The sequence below is a fragment of the Pinus tabuliformis genome, chromosome 9, assembly GCF_031772625.1.
Source record: "Pinus tabuliformis cultivar Carrire ecotype Pingquan chromosome 9, CPIR1, whole genome shotgun sequence".
Taxonomy (NCBI): Eukaryota; Viridiplantae; Streptophyta; class Pinopsida; order Pinales; family Pinaceae; genus Pinus; species Pinus tabuliformis.
The window spans coordinates 657,892,576-657,895,852 of record NC_142307.1 but is presented as its reverse complement, the minus strand read 5'-3'; the positions used below and the strand labels follow the sequence as shown (position 1 = coordinate 657,895,852).

Here is a 3,277-nt window from a genome sequence, read left to right as displayed (position 1 = left end):
AATAGTCATATGAGATTGATTTTCAGGATCATTAAGATTTGGTTGACTTTTGGAACCATCTAATGTAGTTTATCCTCACAATTTCTTATCAATATGGACCACAAAAGTCTAAGATCTACCAATAGTTATAATATTTTATTAAATTATTTATTTATTTATTAATTGATAAAAAACCTTAAAATGAGAAAAATAAAAATAAAAGAAAAGCCATAAAAATAGAGAGATTTTAAAGAATCTAAATAAAAAATCTATAAAAGAAATGAAAATCAATAAAATTAAATTAAATTAAACACAATAAAATAAAAACAATAATAATAATACAAAAGAAGCACAAATATTTATTTAACTTATCTATAATTAAATGAAAAGTAACCTCACATGAAAAATACAAAGTCAAAATTAGAAAATAACCATAAAAGAAAAAACACCATAAAACTAAGAAAAAGTATTAAAATCAAATAAAAAATGAATAAAAATAAAAAATTATATAAAAAAAGTGAAATTACCAAAAGTCAAATGATACTACACAAATAGAGAGAATTAGAAAGAAACAATTGACTGGAATAAAAAATAGATCAAATAAAATAAGAAATATATACAGGAACTATAGAATCAAATCAAACCAATTAAATTATAAAGATGATTAGAATTATAAATTATTTTACTTTAAAAATTAAATAAATAATAATAAATTTTCAAAAATAAAAATAAAACTTAGGAATAAAGAGAGGAGATCTAACAACAACTTAACTTCCAACCATCATCCCTATTAAGTACCTTAGACTTTTTTACAATTACTGTGATGGAAGTGATCAATGGGGTGCTTAGTCTTCTCTACATATTTCGCTAAAGTTGAGGAGTTAATCCTAAAGTGTTTTATGTCTAGAGTGTTTTATGGAGTTAGTCCTAGGGTGTTTACGTTCTTTAGTCCTTAATTAATGGAAGGATGAGGATTTAGTCTACCGCATGTTGTTGAGGAGTTAGTCCTAGAGTGTTTTATGTCTATCGTTCCATTAGTCCTAGAGTGTTTTATCTCTGCCACATATTCTTTCCATTAGTCCTAGAGTGTTTTATCTCTGCCACATATTCTTTAATTAATGGAACGACCAATTTCTCCAATATAAATAATCACACTATTAATTATATTAAACACTCTACTAATTAGGTTAAACGCTTGAGTTAATTAGGTTAAACGCTTGAGTTAAACGCTCTCAAGTTAGAAAAAATCATCATGCTTCAATAAGATATAAGAAAATGACACCTGCGGACCATTCCAAACAATATCACATCTACATATCCCAGGAGTATGTGCACGTGCATCTATATTTCCAAGGATATTGGAGAAGACATATCTCGTTGGATCGTCTCAAAGTGCACATCAGTTAATGGAGGTGCTACATTCATGTAACGTACAAAATCTTCCTCCACCTTTGACCTTGTGAGCTTACATGCTTTTTCACGTTCTTTAAACGATTACTCTCTCCAAATCTTATCGTTAAGATCGCGTGTATTCGCCCATATTTTGCATCGTATTGTCTGTAGATATTTGACCCCATTTACTTTCTTTTTGGTATCATTTTCCATGAGTAGTTTTCGTTTTCAGAAAGAAGAAACTGGGTCGGTTCGTTGATTCCATGGGATAATATGAAGGGAACTGGGACCGAATATAGAGCTTATAATTCCCAATTTAAGGCATAGATATATCATAGATAGTCAGGCGAATGATTGATCGATCAGTTAATATATTGATATGCCAGAAGGGATTGGGAATCAGGGTGCTTGTGGGAATGTGGAGGAGAAATATGGAGTCAGAATCGAGAGGCGCCCCTCGCAGTCTTGCTTGTCTGATCTCGATATTCGCTCTTGGCCTAAGTAAGTTTCATCTCTTCATTCATTTCGTTGTTATGTTCTTACTGATCAATATATATAGCTCCTGTGCATGAAATTATCATGGGAAGGTACATCTGTTTGTCCAGATTTAGGTTGAGGATCTTATGAACGCATAGAGTTTAATACTCATGAAAAAATTCCGCATTCCCTGTAATGAACTTTCTTCCCAATCATGTATATTGGTTGGCCGAAACATACAGCACATGGGTTTGAAAACTGAACTCAAAGCATTTAGTGTACCCAGTAATGTATATGAATTTTGTAAGTTTTTCATGGTGATTTATCAGGTTGAACTTAAATGGATTGCATGTTTTGAAATAGAGTATTCCAGGAGAGGGAGGTCAAACAATAGAGTATTCCAGTAATATCTTGTCAAATTTTGAAATATTTCTAAAATTTGCTATGAACATAAAAATAGCCATGTATTCTGCTCAAGCCATACAGTTTAATATTCCTATCAAAATGAAAAATAGATTTTTAAGAATAAATATTTTCAAAATTTAAGAATGAATATTTTGAAAAAACATTTTTTTAAGGATGTTTTTAATGAAGGGTATTTAAACTAAAAGTAAAAGTTAACTAACAAAATACCCAGCAATATTAAGGACGGCCAAATCATGAAGCAAACTCCTTAACTATTTCCTGTGTAACAGATGGGCATGTCCTCCAGGCAAGTTTCCCCTGAAATTCGACGCAGAGGAGACATTTTACCTTGTGAAAGGTAAAGTGAGAGCATATATGAAAGGATCTTCAGACCAGTACGTGGATTTTGGTGCAGGAGATTTGGTGGTCATTCCAAAGGGGACAAGCTGCAAATGGGACGTCTCTGTAGCTGTGGACAAGCATTACAAATTTGAGCATTGACTGGCAGTCTATCAACCTGTAATTCGTTATTCGTCGCGCCATACTTTCCATGAAAAAAACAAAAAAACACCTAGCAATACTTGTAATTTCGCTGAAGATTGGTAGAGATGTGGCACTCATTATTTGAGGTTACCAAAATGTAAATCCTAACGTTTGAAAGTATTTGTCACGAGTTGCAAAATTGCAAACGTAGAGAATCATGTTTATCAAATACAAGCAAACCCGCCTTTTATGAAGATTAAGTTTTTGCATTGTTGTCAACGTTTCACTTCTTTGGGTTTTTTTAGTTTTTAATAGCCAACTATGAATGGTGACTTAGAGACTTGGTATTATGACGCAATTAGGGGATTTTTTTAATTTTTAGTAGCCAACTATGAATGGTGACTTAGAGACTTGGTATTTTGACACAATTAGAGGACTTAGGTCCATTGTTTAATTATTTTTCCTCCGCTTTGAATTCCAACCTGTTTCTCCCTTCACACGCTTTGATAAGATGTTTTGGAGACCTTATAAAAATAGAGTG

General features: G+C 31.8%; 1 protein-coding gene across 1 annotated transcript; it reads left to right on the top strand.

Moving 5' to 3' along the window:
* Nucleotides 1-1,750: 1,750 nt before the first annotated feature.
* LOC149150379 (uncharacterized) lies at nucleotides 1,751-2,754 on the top strand. Its single transcript, XM_089445549.1, has 2 exons — nucleotides 1,751-1,872; nucleotides 2,544-2,754. Exons 1-2 carry the CDS (start codon nucleotides 1,751-1,753, stop codon nucleotides 2,752-2,754), a joined length of 333 nt encoding a protein of 110 aa, XP_089301675.1.
* Nucleotides 2,755-3,277: the final 523 nt, after the last annotated feature.